Source organism: Hemibagrus wyckioides, linkage group LG28, assembly GCF_019097595.1.
Source record: "Hemibagrus wyckioides isolate EC202008001 linkage group LG28, SWU_Hwy_1.0, whole genome shotgun sequence".
In the NCBI taxonomy this organism is placed as follows: Eukaryota; Metazoa; Chordata; class Actinopteri; order Siluriformes; family Bagridae; genus Hemibagrus; species Hemibagrus wyckioides.
In genome coordinates, this window is record NC_080737.1 from 3,815,507 (window position 1) to 3,835,257 (window position 19,751).

The 19,751-nt window shown below is 38.9% G+C and overlaps 2 protein-coding genes across 2 annotated transcripts; one reads left to right on the plus strand and one right to left on the minus strand.

Annotated features, from left to right (window-relative positions):
* On the plus strand, positions 1-15,909 carry scn4bb (sodium channel, voltage-gated, type IV, beta b). Its single transcript, XM_058382475.1, has 6 exons — positions 1-447; positions 567-851; positions 7,884-8,050; positions 8,384-8,606; positions 9,865-9,994; positions 10,191-15,909. The coding sequence occupies exons 2-6, from the start codon at positions 779-781 to the stop codon at positions 10,282-10,284; spliced, it is 687 nt and encodes a 228-aa protein (XP_058238458.1). The 5' UTR covers positions 1-447; positions 567-778; the 3' UTR covers positions 10,285-15,909.
* On the minus strand, positions 14,245-19,751 carry tmprss4b (transmembrane serine protease 4b). The gene is made up of 11 exons (XM_058382473.1): positions 19,609-19,751; positions 18,329-18,481; positions 18,103-18,229; positions 17,523-17,645; positions 17,388-17,431; positions 17,147-17,309; positions 16,452-16,618; positions 16,175-16,270; positions 15,417-15,559; positions 14,646-14,795; positions 14,245-14,440 (listed from the first exon to the last, which is right to left on the minus strand). The coding sequence occupies exons 1-11, from the start codon at positions 19,733-19,735 to the stop codon at positions 14,429-14,431; spliced, it is 1,305 nt and encodes a 434-aa protein (XP_058238456.1). The 5' UTR covers positions 19,736-19,751; the 3' UTR covers positions 14,245-14,428.

A 19,751-nucleotide genomic window follows, 5' to 3' on the forward strand; every position in this document is an offset into this window, starting at 1 on the left:
CTGCAGCTGCAAGAAGCTGCACTGCAGAAAGAACAGGGCGAGTGAAAGAGAATGAAGTCCAACTTAGAAAAAAAGATGAGGGAGGAATGAGAGAGAGAGAGAGAGAGAGAGAGAGAGGCGGAGGAGAGGAGAGAAAAGTTGAGTTAGAGCCAGATTTTCTTCAGCAGTGAGACGGAGGCTCTTGTGTTTAGTCTGCAGTAACGGAAAGCGCACTGCTGTACTGCTGTTCTGCTGTTCCGCTGTTCCGCTGTCCCGGGATGGAGAGTGTGTGTGTGTGTGTGTGAGTGTGAGTGCGTTCGATGACTGATGGTGTGCGACTGCACGTGTGTTAGAACATCAGGAGCAGAAGAGCAGCAGTGTGTAGTCCTGAAGACGCTTTGACTTACCGTTTGTCCTCTGGAATTCTCGCTATAGGACACATAGGGAGTTATCTGAGCATCGGAAGAGGTATAACACACACACACATGCACACACACACTTGGTTTTCACATTGTGCATTGATTTTGTTGTTCATAGTTTACTTTTTCTAATACCCTTCTCTTTATTAATCCTTCTGGCACTTGAAGCCTACACACACAACCTGGAATTTTTCCTCATAACCCGGAGCTCTTGCTAGGTCTCCATACTCTGCAGGAATCGCCCAGAGTTTTCGGAACATTTACCTCCCTGTTATCCAGGTGTGACCCAAACCACCAAAACCTCTAAGCGGGAATTCTAGGAAACGGACGGAATACTAAGGAGCACGGAGCGGCGGAGAAACGTTAGAAAGGACTGAGAGATGGAGATCCGGAAAGCCAGAAGGTTTCTGCCAGAAAGGAGCTCTGTCAGCCTTCTCCTGATGGTCATGTTCAGTAAGCGGGCTATTTCCTTTTTTCTGCATGGACAGAAGTTTACAAAAAAAGAGGTAATGGTAATAAAAGTTAAATTAAGAAACAGGTTCTTTGGTTTGTCCTTGATGGGGAACCTTTAAACCTGGGGGTTTTCTTTTCGAAAGGGTTCAAGGACAAATAAGTGTCATCCACACTACTACACTAAATATAATCCAGTACTGTGCCTTAATAAATAGGGTGTCAAAGTAGCGCACTGAATATATTCTCAGTAGTATATCAGTATGAGGTATGTGTATTTCAAAATAGTATGGATCCTGTAGTCCGCTACTTAATTACACGTCAATATACTGTAGCATGCTTTCCAGACCACAGAATTAAACAGTGTTTCAGTAAAGTTTGGAATTCCAATTACAGTAATCAATAGTATATAAAAAATAGTATGGAATTCATAGTACAGTACTAAATAGTATATAAAAATAGTATGGAATTCATAGTACAGTAATAAATAGTTTACAAAAATAATGGGAAATTCATACTTGAGTACTAAATTGTATATAAAATAGTATGGATTTCATACTTGAGTACTAAAGAGTTTACAAATATAGTGTGGAATTCATACTCGAGTATTAAATAGTATTTAAAAATAGAATGGAATTCATACTCGAGTACTAAATAGTTTACAAATATAGTATCGAACTCATACTCGAGTACTAAATTATACATAAAATAGTATGGAATTCATACTTATGTACTAAATAGTACATAAAAATAGAATGGAATTCATACTCGAGTAGTGAATAGTACCTAAAATAGTTCATACTAGAGTAATAAATTGCACATAAAATAGTATGGAATTCATACTTGAGTACTAAATAGTTTACAAATATAGTATGGAATTCATACTCGAGTATTAAATAGTGTTTAAAAATAGAATGGAAGTCATACTTGAGTACTGAATAGTAAAATAGTACAAAATTCATACTTGAATACTAAATAGTTTCCAAATATAGTATGGAATTCATACTCGAGTATTAAATTGTACATGAAATAGTATGGAATTCATACTGCAGTATTAAATTATATAGAAAAATAGGATGTAATTCATACTAGAGTATTAAATAGTATATACAAATAGTATGAAATTCATACTAGAGTACTAAATAGATTACAAAAATAGTATGGAATTCATATTCAAGTAATAAACAGTATAAAAAATTGGATTGAAACTCATATTTAGTACTAAATACAATGTATGAAATCAGTTTGGCTTTCATACTCCAGTACTCGGTAGTATATAAAATAGTATGGAATCTGTACTACAGTACTAAATAGACATAGATATAACATAGATAGAGGAACTCAAATAAGATTACTATATATTTTCCAAAAAGAGTATGGAATTCATACTCCAGTGCTAAGTAATATATAAAAAGAATATGGAACTCATATTTCCATAATCAATATTATGTCACTATACTCTGCAGTTCATACTGCTGTACTAAATAATACGCCAATATACTCTAGTATGCTTTCCATACCACTGTATGCAGTACTAAACAATATAAAAAACTGTATGGAATTCATACTACAGTACTAAACAGTAGGTCAGTAATCAAACTGATGTCTGTTCTCTCTTAATTAAAGTGGTTTAGTTATAAAAAGTATTTTATTTGACTTACTTGAAGAAACCTTTTTGTACGCATTCAAATTTGTTTATAAAAATGAGGTTCTTAGTTTGTTTCTAACTTGGAAGCACACGCTAGTACGTCTCTACACGGATCCTTAGAGAGTTCTGAAAATCCTTAAAGTGTTCTGAAAAGAGAGAACTGAAAATCCCTTAGGGATCAATATTAAATTTCTTTTTGTGGTGAATGTCATCTTTTTTATATCTTCCAGATATAACTCCTCAGCTTTAGCACCTGTTCTCCCTTTAAGACTTCCTCCAAAAACCAAGATAAGATTTTTGGAAAAATTTCTAATCATGGGGCAGTAAGAAACTCTGAATTCTCTAAAGAACTCTTCATGATGTTTCTTCTAAGAGTGCTATGTTGAACCTCGGGAACCTTGAACCAAGGCTTCCTCCAGAGGCACAATTCATCCACTTTAAATTATCTGAGTGGATGAGGCCAATGTGGCCTTTCTCTCTCTTTGTCTCTCCCACACACACACACACAGACACACTCTGAGGGTAAATGTAGCTGTGTAGCTGTTTAGCTGTTCTCATGTTTCGCTGACATCCTGGTGCTCAGGCAGATGATGCGTCAGTGCCGATGTTCTGATACTTGTGATTGTAAATGGAAAAAACACAATATTCAGTAATGATCATTGTTGTAAAATTGCTGTGATATAATCACAATCTCACTAATAACTCTTCAGGATGTACTGTTACAGACTGTAACAGTTAAAACAGTTTTTAAGTAACTTAAAAAGCATAATAGTCATTGGAGCAATATTTGAGTTTTACTGATTTCTGTGTACCAGGATATTGTCACATCTTGAATTCACAATCAGACTTAAAACCAGACTTTAGTCTCAGCCTGAGCTTAAGTGACTGTGTGTAACCTTGAGTCCTGGTAGGCCACACCCACTTACTGTCAAAACCTTCCTGCTCCAGCATCCCCGGTTCAGCTGGTGACGTTATAGCAAGTAAAGCACTGTACCGCACGGTGGATTTGAACTCTCCGACCCTTTGCTGTCTCTCCTCTACAGAAGCGCTGGGTAAAATGAAGCGGTTTCAGATTTTTTTTGCTGGCCATGCATTATTCCACATGGTCACACAGCAGCTGTGTAAACACGTGCATTTTCTCATTTGGACGTCATCATGAGGTGTAAGTGAGAAAAAAATGATTAAAGAAAAAGGGTCTGGCTTCATTTTCCTTATGTCCAGGTGTCACAGTCGCAGAGATAGGAAAATAGTTGTCACGGTTCATATCTGCACAATCATGAGAACACCAGTGTTGCAAACATGTTAGGATTTTTGACTCGTTGCTATGGTGATGTGAGAGACAGCTACGCTTTAAACTTTCTGGAAAAACACGAATAAAATTAAGCCAGTTTCACTGAAGGGGAAAGGACTGATGTATCTAGGAGGATTTGCCAAACTGGGTCTTGTGAGCTGATGGAAAACAAGTGGACTGTGCTCAGTATAATTAGCAATGATACCAGAGTTTTGCTTGAAAAAATGGCCATCATCCTCCAGCAAACTCTGTTCTCTGCTCTGATTTTCTGATTAGTCATGTTAGATTTATAAACCTGAACTTAGGAAGTATCATATGAGTCATGACTGCAAACATCAAGCGTCAGAATTTGCTTTTATGTAACATTTGGAACAAAACTAGCCTGAAATCCTATAGCAAAGCACTCTTAAGGATATGTCTTTAGTACCTGAAGCTGTCAGGATCCACTGAGGTACGAGACAGTTTCACGAGATCCTCACTGATCTGGGGTCAGTAGTAAAAGGTAAAGGACACGAAACAAAAAGTCGCTACCTCAGCAGTCTCGGAATGTTGATAAAAACAGACACCAGTCTCGTGATAAACAAGGGAAATTCATCCTTCGCGGATATCAATCACTGCCTCTTAGCTATCAAAATTGCTGTTCTCGGAACGTCCTGAAAACTTCTAAGGACGTTGTTTAGTAGAGTCCTGTAAACAAGCTTGACAGACAGCATCCTCATAACCTTCCAAAAGCACCTTATTAAAAAAAACAGTTCTGGAATGGGATGTTCATGAGGACACACAAACTTTTGGTTATGGAGTGTATCTACGATTCTTATTTATTCCCCCCATTTCAAACAGTTACATGGTGTTTTATGGAAACTACCTGATTTACATTTACGGCATTTGGCATATGCCCTTATTCAGAGCAACACTTACAATCTATCTCATTTTATACAACTGAGGGTTAAGGGCCTTGCCCAGGATTTGAACTCACAACCTCCTGAGCCCGAACCTGCTGCTGCTGATGATGATGTTGTGAACAAACCTGACTGGTTTAGTGACTGAGCAACAAACGTGTCTTGTTTAAAAGTTTTGGGCTGCTGCTTTTAAAATGAATAAATAAAACCATTCTACCATTTATTAAAGTACCATCACATCCTCATAAACTTTCCAATGTTCTAATGTTTTCCAGTGAATTGAAATCAATTGTCTGGTGTTGTTGTTATTGTTGTTACAGTGAAGACCGCAGGTTTTTAGACTTAAAAGCCTGGAAGCTAGCTACTTGTCATGATTTAAGCTTAGCACTCATAGTTACAGTTTTAACTTTAGCTTTAATTAATGAACACGCTTGAGTATGGACAAAAACAAACAATCAAACAAACAGATAGCGTGAGAAAAGGGAAAAGATTCAGTTCCTGTGTTCCTGTGTAGCTTTTTGCTCTTCAGTTACTTCAGTCACTTTTAAAAACTAATCTACCGCAATATGCTAAAAATACAGACCGAAATATCAATATGAATGTTCCTGACCCTTTGTATTCGGTTACAGCATCTCCATATCCAGAACGTTTCTGTCTCCAGAATTTTTTTACTGTCCCAAATATACAAGAAATAAGGACAACTCTCAGGAGATGGAAATGGCAGACGTTCAGGCTTTGTAATCGAACATAAACTGCTTTTCAGTGGTTTTTAACTGATCGATTCCTTCCCATGGGGTTATATTGTGTGTGTTTCTGGATATAGGCTGAACTGTGACCAGTGTCTGTCTCTCATACTGGATTTTTTAAAAGTAGATTACTTAGTAAATTTGCATGGCATCAGCATTATTTTTTTCACTGTCGATTAGTCTTAGTGCGTTGCAGACGAGAGCAAGAAATAATCGATGTCCGGATAGAGAGCGAGTTCGGTGAGGGAGTTGACTCATGCCATCACTGCAGAGAGAGAGAGAGAGAGAGAGAGAGAGAGAGAGAGGGGAGTGGGGGAGGGAGGGAGGTAGAGGGGGAGAGAGAGAGAGAGAGACAGAATGAGAGAGAGAGAGAGAGGGGAGTGGGGGGGGAGGGAGGTAGAGGGAGAGAGAGAGAGAGAGAGAGAGAGAGAGAGAGAGAGGGAGAGAGAGAGAGAGAGAGAGACAGAGAGAGACTGTTTTTGTGAATGAGATTTTGCAGCATCATTGCTGCAACAGAGAAGGAGGGAGAGAAGAGAAAGGATCAAGTGAGAGAGAGAGAGCGAGAGAGAGAGAGAGAGAGAGAGAGAGAGAGATAGAGAGAGAGACAGAAAGCACACACTTCATTTAATTTACATAATACAGTAAAAAGTAAACACTGCAAGATCCAGTAAATGAAGCACCAGACCTGACTAAATGATGAGTTTTGCACTCAGGGAGCACTTGAAAAAAATAAACTCCACTGATCCCCACAAATATTAGCAGCATTGATATAAATGTGTACAATAAAAATGAAATGGAGGTACAATGGACATTTTTAATAAAATCGACACCAAGTTGACATTCATTAGAAGCATTTTTGATATATGGCACTTAAAAAGTGTAATCTAAGACAATTTAAATGGAAACAGAAAACAAACTAAAATGTGATCGATGTTGAGCAGATCAGGTTGGAACCAGTCAAACTTATAACCGATAACCATAAAAATGCAATAGTAAATATAATGACTTGACTAAAATGTCTATGGTGGCAGTTTGTGATTTAGGTTTCTAACCTTTTAGGGCTGTATGAAGCTTTAATTCCTGAATTAGCTGAGAAAAGATTTCTGACGTCCTGAAGTGCAGAATGTGATCCAGTCAAGAAAACCTTCCAATAACACTTCAACCTTTAGGAGGTTTACAGTGTGAAAGGAAGAAAAGTGAGAAATCAAGTGATTAAATAATCGGTTTAACACTTAAAAGAAGAAAAACAAATGAAATTCAGGAAGAAACCAATATAAATCGAATGTGCTCTGACCTCTTTTTCCAGACTGATTGACCTGGAGGTTGGTGAATGTAATTTCTTGAAGTTCCTGGTTGTTCTCAGAAAGCACTGAGTGCAGGAAACAGTTGCCCTCCACAGCACTACTCATTAGTCTGTTCATTCAGAGAAGCAGATTTTTATACATTTAAATATTGGTGAGCCAGCCAGGAGCTAGGGTTACAAAACTCTAACACAAGAATAATTAGAACCGAAAGATGGTTTGGATAAAACCAAGATCTACTTAGCTAGCATGTTTAAACCTTTGAAACATGATTGGTCTGGTTTTGTAATAGAGGCCTTATTCTGTGAATTATGAATAGAGGTCTATGCCTTAAAGTATTACAAGCCTGGAAGTCTATTTTGGAGAGAATAAAAAAAAAAACTTCTAAAACATTATAGCTCAGAACAATATAACAAATGGGGTTTAATTTTATGTTCTGAATGAGCAGTGACTCAGCTTTCCTGTCTGGGAAATAGTAGTTGGATTTTGTTTGAGGAACAACAAAGCAATGTTGATACTGGAGCATGCCTCACTTGGGCAAGTCACGTAAGCTGTAGATATTAAGCCACTTAATAGATGAATGCTGGCATCATATTACTCAGGAAAGAGAATTGTTAAGAAAGATATTTTACCTTGGAGAAAATGAAAACAGAAATATTGTTTCACTTTCTAATGGGATTTGGCGTGGATTTGGTTTTAATGGTTTCCAAATCCGTCCCTTTTAGATTCAGGTCCAGGTCCTGTATATCTCTAGTGTTTAATTAACTAAAGTATTGTTTATATTACCTCAAATGCTAATAAATCAGCACTTTCTTGTTTCCTTGAAGAAGTGCAGGAACATTACAGTGACTACTACAGTCCATTAGATTCATTCCAATAAATCACCATTAAACCAACAATTGTAACCACATAATCAGCATTGGAGACCCTTTACATTCCATTAGAAGGCCATTAAATGCATCTAGGATTAGCCACAGGTCACACATGAATCCTTTAAAACTCATTAAATTGTGATTTATTGGCATAAATGGGAATCAATACAAAGCTTTACCAACCATTACAAAAGCACAGGAACCTGTAAAAGTGATGATCTTTCTCATGGGTTGAGGGACATTTTACCTGATTCATTCCCATGCTCCCTCTCTGTAAGGTGTGTATGGGACGCTTGAGGCACTGGAGATGAACGTCGGGAAGGTCCCCTTTCTAGAGGCGGTGAACGGTAGCGACGTCTTGCTGCCCTGCACCTATGCTAGTTGTATGGGCATCGAAAACCTATACTTCAAATGGGAGTACAATGACAATGGCACCATGGTGAAGGTGAGGCTTTTGGGAGCTTTCTACAATGAAGGAGACAGAGCAAGCTAAATGTAGCAGAAAAAATGACTAGAGATACAGATACAGATATAGTTACAGGATACTAGAATCCGACTATGGGGTTTATTAGGTATGTTTCCAAGGGGTCACCTGAAAAAATTCCATTGTGCAAATAAAGTGCTGGGGCAGGCTTTAACAGGGGAAGATACATCTGTAAGCTGGTTTGTTAGAAAGATTGTTGGAATGGTTCAGGCTAAGGTTTATAGTTAGAGATCAAACTTGTAAACAAACTGATCAGTTGATGCATCCAGTCACAAGACTATGTTATCCAATCAGATTATGGAGTCGGTGATCCCAACAGATCACGGAGAGCTGATGAACAAGCACATTTACCGGGAACGTGTGGAATTTATGGGTTCCACTAAGACAAACAATGTGTCCATAATGATCTGGAATGTGACCTTCGAGGACGCTGGCCAGTACACTTGCTTTGGCAAGAACCCCAAAGAGAAGGGCAAGAACCACAGCGCCATCTTCACACTCTATGTGGTGGATGAATGTAAGTGAAGTTTCTATACTTGCTGATTCAGTTACTCCATATGTTTTGACTCCATGTTGTTAAATAATACAGCCATGGCACGTGGTCTAATTTCCTTCTGGGAAAGTTAACTAGTTTGCTAGCTTACATATATTTCATACTTCATGCTAATATGTAAGTCGTAATCTGGTGTACCAATATAAAGACAGCATTCATCTGATAAAAAGGAAAAGTTTGGAAAACAGTTATCATCCAAACTGTTCCCAACCTCTGTAGATAAAACCAGTGTCATGTAAGAAAAAGATACTGAGCATCTCGAAAATCTCAATGAATTTTATGACAGTGTAGCAGTGACAAAGTAAATGAAGCACTTTGAATTCATCATTGGAGACAAAGTTTTCAACCCGGTTTCCTTGCCCATAAGATAGGGGAAGTCTCGCTCTACATGTAACAAATGAAGTGATCACTTTCCGTTCTCACATTATTGATGTTGTTACAGATGTGAGCACCCGAATGATTGGTGACACGATTGTCTAGACAGATGTCTTTCTGAAGGATAATTACGGTCATGTTCCTCTGGGACGGTTCTTGATGTCCCACCGCTGCTCCCATGCTGTAACTGATTGGATGTCACTTCAGGTGGCTTTTTCCACATGTTGCTGAGACCCAAATGTGCTGTTTCCTAAGCCTTTTTGAGGGATGAGTTTGTTCTAACATCTACCTCAGAGTGGAATCTGATTATAGACAGTGTATAATTTTTTACAATAAACCTCACAACTAGATAAAACAGTCACATGTCAGCTGAGATGGGAAGGCGAATTTCTAACACGAAGCAATATTTCACCAATATGCTTTTTTTTTTCAATTATATAGTTGCCATAGCAACAGCTCATTCAGTGGGATTTGTTCAGCAGGTAATCTATATAATAAATTGTTTATTACAACAATAATTGTTATTGTAATAAATGCTTCCTTAACATTTAAGGAAGGAGTCTCCAGTGTCAGCACTACAAAAGTTTGTGGTTTCCAGTTTCTTGGTAAAATGACAAGTGACTTTTCTTTTAACGTTTCCTAAAGTAAAGGGAGAAAAAAAGAGAGACTGGTAAAGGGGTGACTGTTTATAGCTGCTGTAGCGTATGCACTAATAGGAACAAACGTCTTTTGCAAAAATGTAATTAATGAAATTAAGTTTTTTTTTAATGAATAAAATGCTGTGAAGCAAGAGACTGTACACAGTGTCAGTGATTTGACCGTCAGTTTGCTCTTCCTCATCTTTCAGTACGAGTTGTAGATAACACTCTCACCATCATCATCGTGTCTTGTGTGGGAGGCTGCATAGCTCTGCTGGTGATCTTCATGCTGCTTAAGAACTTCACGCTCTTCGTCCTTGCCAAGCTCGAGGAGAAAAAGTAAGAACAGGTTTATGTTTACGAATAAAAACTCAATTATCAAAATGTAATTTGACTAAAAAAGGAAATAAAATTAGGAAAAAAAGTTTTAGGAATGAAATTATTTTAGGAAAATAAATTTCCTTTTTCCACACGTTGTTGATAATGTTTGATGTCTAAATGCAAGTCTATCTCTCCCTCTCTCTCTGGTCTGCAGTAAGGAGTGCCTCGTCTCCTCAGGGATCGATAATACGGAAAACGGTCTGTCCGGCTCCAAAGTGACACCCAAACCTACACCAAAGAAAGCCTGAGAGTGACACACCCACCCACACACCCACACACACACGCACACACACACTCACCAACATGCCAACCTCCTTCCTGCCTGGTCACAAAAAACACCCCCCCCCCCAAAAAAGAAAAAAAACCCCACACATTACTGTGTGATGCATTTCTACATGAAGCATTTGATTATTTGTATATTTCATTCATGTCTAAGCGTAAAATGTGAATGAGAACAGGGCGTATCGGGTTCTGCATATATTGCACACTTTCCTCTCAATATCTATCTACTACAATGCAATGTACAGAGTTAAATCAGCTGGACTCCAGCAGTTAGGACTGCATGAAGCAATTTTGAGTCCTCAGAAAAAAAAAGCAATGGGGGGGGGGGAAGTCTTTCAATTTATTCCATCATTGAAATTTCTATATATTTTTAGGTAATTTTTTGCTTAAGATTAAACCAGGTGCCTGTAGCTGCTTCTGTCACCACCTATAGGTGGGGAGGACTATGCTAATGCAACACACACACACACACACACAAAGTAATGCAAACAAAACAGAACGCACACAGAAAAATGTAGAAACATGTAGCTGCTGCTAGCTGATGAATGAATACTTGAAAAATCCCTAGTTTTTCCTTTCCTTCTAGAAGAAAACAGAAGTGCAAATAATAATAATAATAATAAAAAAAACACTGACGATGCTGCTTTACAACACTATTAAGCGATGCTTCTTCTAGCATGGTGAGCGCCAACACTTGTTTACTGTAACAGTAGAGAAACACATTATATAACGACGTTTACTATAACAGTAGAGGAATATATGTAGGTTTTTTTTTTTTTTTTTTTAAATTCAAGAACACATTAACGTATTAAACTCGGATAGGGTGCATTGTAATACGAACGTGAGCTTACGGATAATAAAATGATCACCACTCAGCAACTTACGAATGCAATATTCTGACATTAAGCACACTTTAATCAGCATGAGACCAGCGCAGGCTCATTAACCAACAAATACCGCGCTGTAACCTGTAACTTATTGCATACGTTTTGCCTTGTGTAAGGGGTATACACACTGTACAATATTCTGTATATTAGATATGTTTTTTTAAGCTCAGTTTGCTGTAAATCCAGATGTTCTGCAACTGAAATAGGTACTGAGTCAAGAAATGTAGAATGGAAACCGGGGAAAATTTTTTATTATTGAGCTTCAAATATGATGCACTGTAGGTTAGTACAGAGACTGAACAGGAAGCGTTTTGTATTTTTGACTGATGTTCGTGTAACTATTTGGGCTGCAATGATGATACTGCAGTGATTTTAACCGACTGGAAGTTTTAAACAACTATTTAATACTAATTTTCGACCACCCTACACTGAAATAAATTGATTTCATTTAAACGTGTAAATCGGTTCTGCGTGACTGAATCGAATAACATGAACACATCCGACATGATTTTCAGCGTGTATTTTTAAATCCCTGAATAAAATTAAACCCTGTTGTGAGATCTGAACCCGCGATGCAGGTATTTTGGGTCAGACGCATTTCCGTTACTTAGACGTAATAATATAGTTACAGTTCCCATGAGCGCCAACGTCCTGGTGAGATTTAACCGAGTTTAACTGGTTTGCATTAATAATATGCGAATTCATCACACACATTCTACGTCATTCAAACTAATCATTAAAAACGTGTTTAAATTACGTTTTGTTAAATTATTTTCCGCTAAACTATACATTATATGTTTTCTTAAATCTGACTCACCACATATTCCTTTTTTTAGTGTGGCTGTATTCACAATAAACAGTCTTCTGGCTAAGTTACGTCAATCTCCAATTTCACCTCAAATATGACATTTTTCAAAAATACATAGTTCATATTTCCGATTATAAAGAAGTAAACAGGCCAAAGTGCGGTATCCGATTCCGTAGTGCTGATTTTTAGGAGAAGGTGTGGTAATGTTTATCAACACATCTATATGCTAATGCTAGCAAATTAATAGCTAGACAGAAACTACAGTTGCTGTTTTTATCTTGTAAACCACCAGATGGACAAAGTTTTCTGCCCTCTTGAGTTTTACTACATGATTTAAATTCTTACTTCTGAAGTAATTGGAACTGCTACCATTTGCTAGCCTGTTTTTGATTTAGCTCATTCCTCCTTTCGACTTCTGTTGATAAAATCTACCTAAGCGCAACCAAATTTAAGCTAAAATCTGGCCCAGTGCCTGGAATACTGGTGATTACAAGCGGAAAATGTTATTCTAAAGAATAGAAATCACAGTTAATCTGCAGTTTAACAGGAAGCTGATGTGCTTTCAGCTCCTCTTGTCCTTTCTTGACTCGTTGCTCAGCCTTCTTGATCCAGGTGATTGCCATTGTCAATATTAGGATCTTACAATCAAACATTAAAATTAAAGTCATTTTAAAGGAAGAGGACTGAGCGGGTTATGCTTTTGCCTCCTCAGTGAGATCGAGGCTTCTGCATTCTTCTCAAGGAATCATTGCGGTAGATGATGAAGGCTAGTGTTTTTCTTGAAAATGTGGAAGCTTGTCAGTGTGTTGTAAATTGTATACAGGCGTAAATACTGGTTAGAAACCGAGGTTAATGGGGGTCAATAAAATAATGGAATGTAAAGCTCTGTACTGAGATCTAAAAGAATCAAATCATAGATTGTACAGTGAATCAGATTTTTCCATTTTTATTTATTTTTTGTCATGTACCGTTTGGCCTACACTTATAATTGTGGCAGGGTTAAAATAACAAAAAATTCTATTAAATGTATTTTATGTATTACAGCGAAATTTTTCCTGTTATTAAAATCTATAACAGTTCCTCCTGAGATCACTTTCAGTTTCAAGCACTGAATGTGTTTTAACTTCACTCACATTGCCTTACATAAGTGATGATGGGGAATTAGAGTGATTTCTGTATGAGATTTTGGTAAAGAGTGAATATCTATTAAAAAAAGTGAAAACAATACCCTTAAAAAAACAGATGGAAAGTCCTATCTTGAAATCTACTTTTTATTATAGAATTAAAATAAACCAGATCATTTAACTTCTTTGTAGAAATGAATCTTGTTAAAAACATTAAAAAGTGTATAAATATTCATTTAAGAATCTTATATTTGCTTTATGGTAATCTTAAAATAAGAAATAGCAAATTAATCTGACTAGATTCAACTTGCTAAGAATTGATTTGCAGTGTGATCAAAAGGACGGGATGATGTTACTGTGATAATTCAGCAATAAGCAATAAACCGTACTGTAGCTACGAACCAAAAGACTCGGTGGCAGATAGGGGAAAAGCGTGAACCTCAATAAATATTGAAATTAAAACCTCTGTTAAGTGTGAACATGAGATTTTACTTCAGCTGTAATTATTAGATGAATGGAAAAGAGATGTTAAATAAAATCTTGAAACCAATTTACACTATATAAATATTTATTGTCATTTTTAGTTTACCATCTTCACTGGGTGAAATGTCAAGATCTTCAAGATCGTCAAGACCTTACGATTGCCGATTTGTTGTTTCAAATGTCTGAGTTGCTGGATGATGTGTCAGGAATTGATGCATTAAATGATCAATGCTGTAAATCTTCTGAATGTCTGGTTATTGGGACTTAAGGGCAAATTAACAGCTTGTTTTTTTTGGTTTTTATAAAAACACAGGAAGAAGTTTTGTGTAAACTGTCAATTGATGGTTTTGAATGATGCATTTCAACAAATTTACTCAAATTATTAGTAAATATATAAACAGTGCGACCTTACATCACTGCTTTAACTCATTTTCCCAGACATTTAAGCTTGCTTTAAAATGTTTTTCCTCCAAAATCGCACAGGATCCGAAAGAAGAAAAAAAAAAAAAAAAACAATTCAACGTCAGTTTAATTCCTTAAATCTCTTTATTGAAGTTTCCAGTGCGACTCTGATAAAAGACAAGGTATGGCACAGTTCTATGTATATTATTCAACACAACACTGATCTAAACACTAAAATAAATTTTAAAAAAGTGCCCCAGATGCCTAATATTTATTTTAAAATATATATATATATCCATCAATACGCATGTACAAATTAACCGATACCCAGATGGCAGGGTAATTATTTTTTGTTTTATGTCTTCATGGGTCCTCTTCCAATGCAGACTTTTACTACATAGAATTCTTAAGGGTATTTCTGCAACAAAAAATGGAAAAAAATAAAAAATAAATTCACACACCAGATGGTAGTGAACATGGTGCATAATGTAAGTGTGTAGCACATGATTTGGGACACAACAGAAAAAATATCAGACTTTTGGAGCATTGACCAAGTTCATGTCATGTAGGAAGGCAAACAAATCTAAACAACCATTAAATTATATCTTTATTTTCACACACACCTCCATGATGGTGTAAATCCAGTTCAGTAGCTGTCCGACATCAGTGTAAACTCCAGGCAGACCTTTACGGGCACAGCCCTGTCCCCAGCTCACAATGCCCACCAAGTGCCACCGGGACGACAGGAACACCAGTGGTCCTCCGCTATCCCCCTGCACAGAGACCGAGAACGAAAATAAAACCCCCAACCCAGTCAGTAAAGGTTTCATCATGTTTATGTTAGGTTTGCAGAATGACAGTTCATGTGGGGTGGGGTGGGGTAGTGTGAGGTGGGTGTGAATACTTACTGCAAGTCACCAGATCCTCCACTTCTAAACTAGGTTGAATAAGAATCTCCTAAGCAATAAAACACTACATGATCAGCTGGTGCAACTGTTATTGTCTCAAAGTTGGTTTACCTAAACTGCAGCAGCACATCCCCAAATAGTTTATTCATCTTCGTCGAAAACACTTTTTATCCATGTATTGTTACATTTTATGATGGGAAACAGCCACAAAATTTAGAAACTTTCATCACAGTTAAACAGTTGTTCCCTCATCTGTCTTTTTTCCCCCCTCCATTTTCACTCCTCAGTCCTGAAGAGTTTCCCCTCGTCACAGAGACTCCTTCCAAAAGCATTACATGTCTCCATCAAAGCGTGTTTTTAAGCCATTAGTGTCCACCAAACAAATGTATTTAAATGATTGGTTATTATAAAAGCAACAATGCACATGATTATTCAGTTCTAGAAGATGATATTTTGACCAATGGGAGGTGAGAAAGAATTTATCACCTGACAGGAATCTACTCCTCCTTTCAGAAAGCCAGCGCAGAGCATCCTGGGAGTGATGGCAGAACCATAGATGGATGCATTGGAACATACGGACCTGTGAATCAAAGGAATTGTGGCTTTCTGCAGAACATCTGGCAGTTGCCCTGGGGAGTATGATGGACAGTGAGGGAGGACATCATCATTATTTCATCATAACATTAACAACTTACTGTCCCCTCGTGGTACACCCCACCCGCTGACGTCCCCCTTGTGGTATATCCAATCCACTTACGATCCCCTCGCAGTACACCCCACTCACTTATCCCCCCCATGGTACTCCCCATCCACTTACCTGCCCCTCATGGTATGCCCCATCTGCTTACTGTTCCCTCGTGGTACACCCCACCTGCTTAACAACCTGCAGCGTGATCCGATGACTGAAAATCGTGCAGTGTGAACCCGGCATTACCGTCCCCTCTTGGTACGCCCCACCCACTTACCGTCCCCTCTTGGTACGCCCCGCCCGCTTACCGTCCCCTCTTGGTACGCCCCGCCCGCTTACCGTCCCCTCTTGGTACGCCCCGCCCGCTTACCGTCCCCTCTTGGTACGCCCCACCCGCTTACCGTCCCCTCTTGGTACGCCCCACCCGCTTACCGTCCCCTCTTGGTACGCCCCACCCTCTTACAGTCCCATCATGGTACGCCCCACCCGCTTACTGTCCCATCATGGTATTTCCTACCCGCTTACTGTCCCATCATGGTATTTCCTACCTGCTTACCGTTCTCTTGTAGTACACCCCATCCAGTCACAACAAGGTCATCTCCCTCCATGACTGACAGCTGGTATGGGGGCAGGCAGACTGGGTGGATAGAGGCTGCAGGAAGAAATGGGAAGTTTAATTAAGAAATGGGTCTTACAAAGTCTAACAATTAGCAGTCTAGCCAGTCCCTAGCTACCATTTCTTAATATTTGGATAGACAAACACTAATGTAATGAAGGTTATGAAATCCAGCAGCTTTACTACAAACAGATAGATAACATGATAGAAGCTACACCTCCAGGAACAATGTCAGAGGAGAGTCGGACCATGGCGATGTCATAGTCATGTGACACAGAGTTGTAGGCTTTGTTTAGCAGGATGCTTTCCACAGACACGGCTCCAGATGAGGTCAAATAGGTTTGACCTAAAACCACACTCCACTGGCTCAGTTCTTTGGTTTTTCTGGGAAACATGGGAGAGAAACAGATCATTACAGAGGCCTGGGAGTCTTCTATGTATATTTACATGAAGGAGACGTAATAAATATCTGTTATATGGAATGAACATGTGATTAGCAGGTGTGGCATTTGGCACGTGAGGCTAGAGGTGTGAACTGGGTCTGGGATCCTGCGGTATGCATCAGAAAATTTGTACCAGCAGAAGGTTTTTACTTTTGTGAAGTTAAGCAAGCGCTCATGTAAAAAGGACTATTTCATCCTTAGTAACTGCCTGGCCAGGGTAGCAGGGTTTCAGTTAGGCTACTCATTTATTTGGTGCACAATCTAAGACAACTATGAAGTGAAGTGATCGAGGTGTATTTTTTCCCCCACACAGTGTATTCTGGGCATAGTGTTGAACTTCATGCATAATTATTTATTTAATTAGGCTCCACCCACTTTGGGTTTATATCCGAATAGAGATATTTGAGGCACTATACAGATATGAGGACCCCATTTGTATCAGTATATTACATGTATTCCATATACACACCCAGTAAAGCAGTGGGCAGCACTGATTAGCCATCGTGTCGAGATAAGCGATCCTCCACACACATGCTGTGTTTGCCAGCGCAAGCTGACCTGCCATGGCCAGGACTCTATGGTAGTGTCCGTACCACCAACGATCCGGTCTTCACCAACCACCTCACCACAGTCTACACATACACAGAGTGTTGCCTCACTCTCAGTCTTCAGAAGCCTACAGCCAAAATTTCACAAAAACACACTCTTACCTGAGCAAGACAGCGATATTACCGAGCCAGAGGTGCACTGATCTCTAAAAGAAGACACCACATTAACACAAGCTTAAAAAAAACTTCAACACTATGAATGTAAATACCTGAAGCATGAGGTAAAATTTGCTTTACCCCATACTGAGTACACTCTGAATGCTTGCACTTGCGTCTTGGCCCTCGTTGTTCACCACACTGAATGCAGTCTGTAGGTCAGGACGTAGACTCATTACAGGCACTTGTATACTCCGTGGGCTCCTACGGCAAAACAGGATGGGACCCAAATGTACACTCATGCTCCAGAAAGTCAAACAGTACAAAGATCGTGCCAGAAAGTCCAAAGTGTTAACTTGTGATTTTAGTAGTTACTGCCTTCTTTAAAACAAACAGCACATCAAACAACTTGATTACTGGGTAAAGATACAAATTACACAATGAAGATAATCAGCTGACTGTCATCCACCATCCAGCTCAACGTAGCCAGACGACTTTTGTGTCTTTAGTCTGGATTTTTGACACATCTGGACCTGAAAGTGGGCTGACCGTCACTTACCAGCTTTTATCCTCTGCCTGTTTTTTCCCCAAAATAATAAAACAGCAGCAAGCAGAAAACCTTGTTTTTTGCTTTGTATGCTTATGATTTTAGTCACACATATTTTGTGTATTTGTACAGCTTAACACAAGTGTGTGTGTGTGTGTGTGTGTGTGCGCTTACTGTGTGTAACCCAGTTGCTGGCAGGCTAATCGAGTGTGTTGCGTTCTCCAGTTGTCTGCACACACAGTGCTCCATATTTTGTTGTTCATGAAAACCTGCAAAATCAAACTCTCACCCATCAACCTCACTACACACACACACACACAATATGTACACATGTATAATACACACACACATAGAAACACCTATAGACTATTTTTCCTCATGCCTGAGTGCAAACACATACCTGGATATGTGGTGTTGATCCTCAGGCTGGACACACAGTTGAGCTCGTCCTCTCCAGAAGCACAGTCCAACTTCCCATCACACGCATTTCCGATGGGAACAAACGCCAGCGACTGATCGCAGAAGTAAAACTCTGACTTTATGTATCTGATGACTGAGAAAACATGGCCGAGCGAGAGAGATGGACAAACGTTTGTGTCTTACATTTTTGCTTCTTCTCTGAATGTACACACTTGCAGTGCGAGGCCTAAAGGAATAAAACATGCTAGGGGCATTGTGCTTTAGGAAAACAATCAATCAGTGACATTTGTGCAACTGAAGTTTTCAACACTTTTAGAAAGGTTTTATTCCTCATACCCCAAAGCCTTAGCCATTACACACAGGAAAAAAAACACAGTGTAAGAAAACTCTTCTGTAAATCTGACACTGTAGGCTGCTTCCATAGACTTTAAACATTTCTCATAACCCACATGCATTTATTTAAAAAAAATGCTTTTATATGCTGCCAAAGTAGCTGCAATTGAGCTACTAGTACAGAAATGATCATATATTAGAATGTGTGTGTTAGTAAAACTCCTTAGATTTTGTATCAACATCATCTGACCAATCAAACTGAGAATTTCAAAACCAGTGGGGTTTAAAAACCAGTAAATCCTGTAACCTCCCAGTGTTGAAGCACAGTTCTCTCGGAGCCTGTTGTGGGAAAACTGCAAACTTAAGCTTCAGTAAATGATCCTGGAGAACACAACACACTCACAGCCTGATAGCACCACAGACACACACACACACACACACACACACACACACACACACACACACACACACACACCCCGCCCAACCACCACAGTACCAGCACACACCCCTACACAACCACCATACAACCCCACACACACACACCCCATCAACACACAACCACCATACAACCCCACACACACCCCATCAACACACAACCATCATACAACCACACTATGAACACACAACCACCATACAACCACACCCATCACTACACAACCACACACACACACACACACACACACACACAACTATACTACCACTACACAACCACCAAACACCCACTATCCAACCACACACACCCACATCACCACACAACTACCATACAATTGCAAAACCACTACACTACCACCACCACCACACAATCACTATACAACTACACACAAATTTGTCTTATGTGAACGGTTTTGGAATAAAATAACTAAAATAAAATCCCCCCTGTGGACTGAAATGACATTTTTCTGTTAGATTTTGTGTGAAGATTCTTACTGTAGTGTAAACCCAGTGCCAGGGTTACTGAGGTCAGAAACACACAGCAGATGATGATCAGAGCCGACCTCAGCCTCTTCTTGTTCTCAGTCTGTAACTTTGATAACCTCCTCGAGCGCACAGGCATGGCTCCTATCTGTCTG

Excerpts from the sequence above, each read along its gene's own strand:
- scn4bb (XM_058382475.1), top strand. The coding sequence starts at position 779 with ATGGAGATCCGGAAAGCCAGAAGGTTTCTGCCAGAAAGGAGCTCTGTC. Across the intron at positions 8,607-9,864 it reads ACTCTATGTGGTGGATGAAT|TACGAGTTGTAGATAACACT; the intron begins GTAAGTGAAGTT and ends CTCATCTTTCAG. Across the intron at positions 9,995-10,190 it reads GCCAAGCTCGAGGAGAAAAA|TAAGGAGTGCCTCGTCTCCT; the intron begins GTAAGAACAGGT and ends TCTGGTCTGCAG.
- tmprss4b (XM_058382473.1), bottom strand. The coding sequence starts at position 19,735 with ATGCCTGTGCGCTCGAGGAGGTTATCAAAGTTACAGACTGAGAACAAG. Across the intron at positions 18,482-19,608 it reads GGCACTGGGTTTACACTACA|TCATCAGATACATAAAGTCA; the intron begins GTAAGAATCTTC and ends ATGTTTTCTCAG. Across the intron at positions 15,560-16,174 it reads GGGTGTACTACAAGAGAACG|GGCAACTGCCAGATGTTCTG; the intron begins GTAAGCAGGTAG and ends CATACTCCCCAG.